General features: G+C 36.1%; 1 protein-coding gene across 1 annotated transcript; it reads left to right on the top strand.

The window, feature by feature from the left end:
* Window positions 1-794: 794 nt before the first annotated feature.
* Window positions 795-1,196, top strand: HELRODRAFT_160938 (hypothetical protein; the record flags this gene model as incomplete). The annotated part of the gene is made up of 1 exon (XM_009020936.1): window positions 795-1,196. The coding sequence occupies one exon, from the start codon at window positions 795-797 to the stop codon at window positions 1,194-1,196; it is 402 nt and encodes a 133-aa protein (XP_009019184.1).
* Window positions 1,197-1,506: the final 310 nt, after the last annotated feature.

Genomic DNA, 1,506 nt, shown 5'->3' with positions numbered 1-1,506 from the left:
ATCATCCGCCCATGCTCCAAGCCAGCCAATCACAAGTGAACACCCACTTATAAGTGACAACAACAACAACAACAACAACAACAACAACAACATTGGCCGTAACAATAAAGGAAATAATGACGATGATAAAAATAACAGCAATAATTATTTCATCAACAATGTCAGCATTAATTCCAACTACTTGAATGAAGATTTTAGCATAAATAATTGTGAAAACTTTTTGAATGATGTAAGAGCTGATAGTGCTGGCTCACGTGACTACTTTGATTGCTGTGTAAACAACAACAACATAAACAACATTTCTAGTAATAATAATAATATAAACAACAACAACAACCACAACAACAACAATGATAACAATAACTATAGTAATAATAATAAAACAAACTTCATTGAAGGTAGTTGTATCAATGATTTTAACAAAAACAGTGAGATATTCAAAAATATGAAAGCTATAAAATGTGTTTCCAACAGCAAAAATTACAACGTCAACAACAACGCCATCATCAACAACAACAGCAACATCAACAACAACATCAACAACAATGATCTTTGCAACAACAAGACTAGCATATGCAACAACAACACTAACATTTACAACAGCAACCACAACAACCATCGCAACAACATCAACAACAAAACTAACTTTTGCAACAACAAAAGCAACAACAGCAACAACATTTTAATTGAATGTATTTCCAATTTGAGTCCCATACAACCTGAAGACTTGACATTGAAAAAAACCCACAATTCACAAACACAACAACCATCAGACGAACCACAAATTTACTGTGATGAACAACTCAAAAAATCACATCAACTACAAAAAACACAACAACAGCATCAACAGGTGCAACAACAACATTGGCAGACGCAACAACTTTACCAAGAGAGCCAACAACCTCATCACCACCATCAACAACAACACCAACAACAACGTTATTCAGACCACTATCAACATGAACGATATCATTCATACATGCGTCAGCACCACACTTCTCAAAGTCAACAACAACATCAGCTACATCAGCTACAACAACAACAACAACATAATTTTCAGTTACAAATACAACCACCACAACAGCAACAGTACGAACAATCACAATCCCAACAATTTAGACAGCTTCTTCCAATCTCAGGTGAACGTCATTACTACACCTCAACAACATCCATCACCAATTCGGGTAATTATTTGAAAATGCGGTGCGTGTGTGTGTGTGTGTGTGTGCGTGCGTGTGTGTGTGTGTGTGTGTGTGCGTGAATTGGTTAGTGTGTGTAGTATTGTTTGTAAAGCATTTCATTAAAGAGGCATTCTTGTTTGTATTTGTAAGGGCATCAGTTTTTATTCAGTATCATTAAGAATGCTAGCTTGTATGCCTAATTTGGTTAGCTGTCATTTGCGCTTGTTTTTCTACGATGCATCTTTCTTGTTGTAGCCACCTTACTGTTGCAGCTGTGGCCATTTTCTTCTGTTGTTGTTGTCATCTTGTTGTTGCTGTGGCCACA

This window comes from Helobdella robusta, assembly GCF_000326865.2.
Source record: "Helobdella robusta unplaced genomic scaffold HELROscaffold_3, whole genome shotgun sequence".
NCBI classification, from domain to species: Eukaryota; Metazoa; Annelida; class Clitellata; order Rhynchobdellida; family Glossiphoniidae; genus Helobdella; species Helobdella robusta.
The sequence above is the reverse complement of the archived record's forward strand: the minus strand, read 5'-3'. Positions and strand labels throughout refer to the sequence as shown.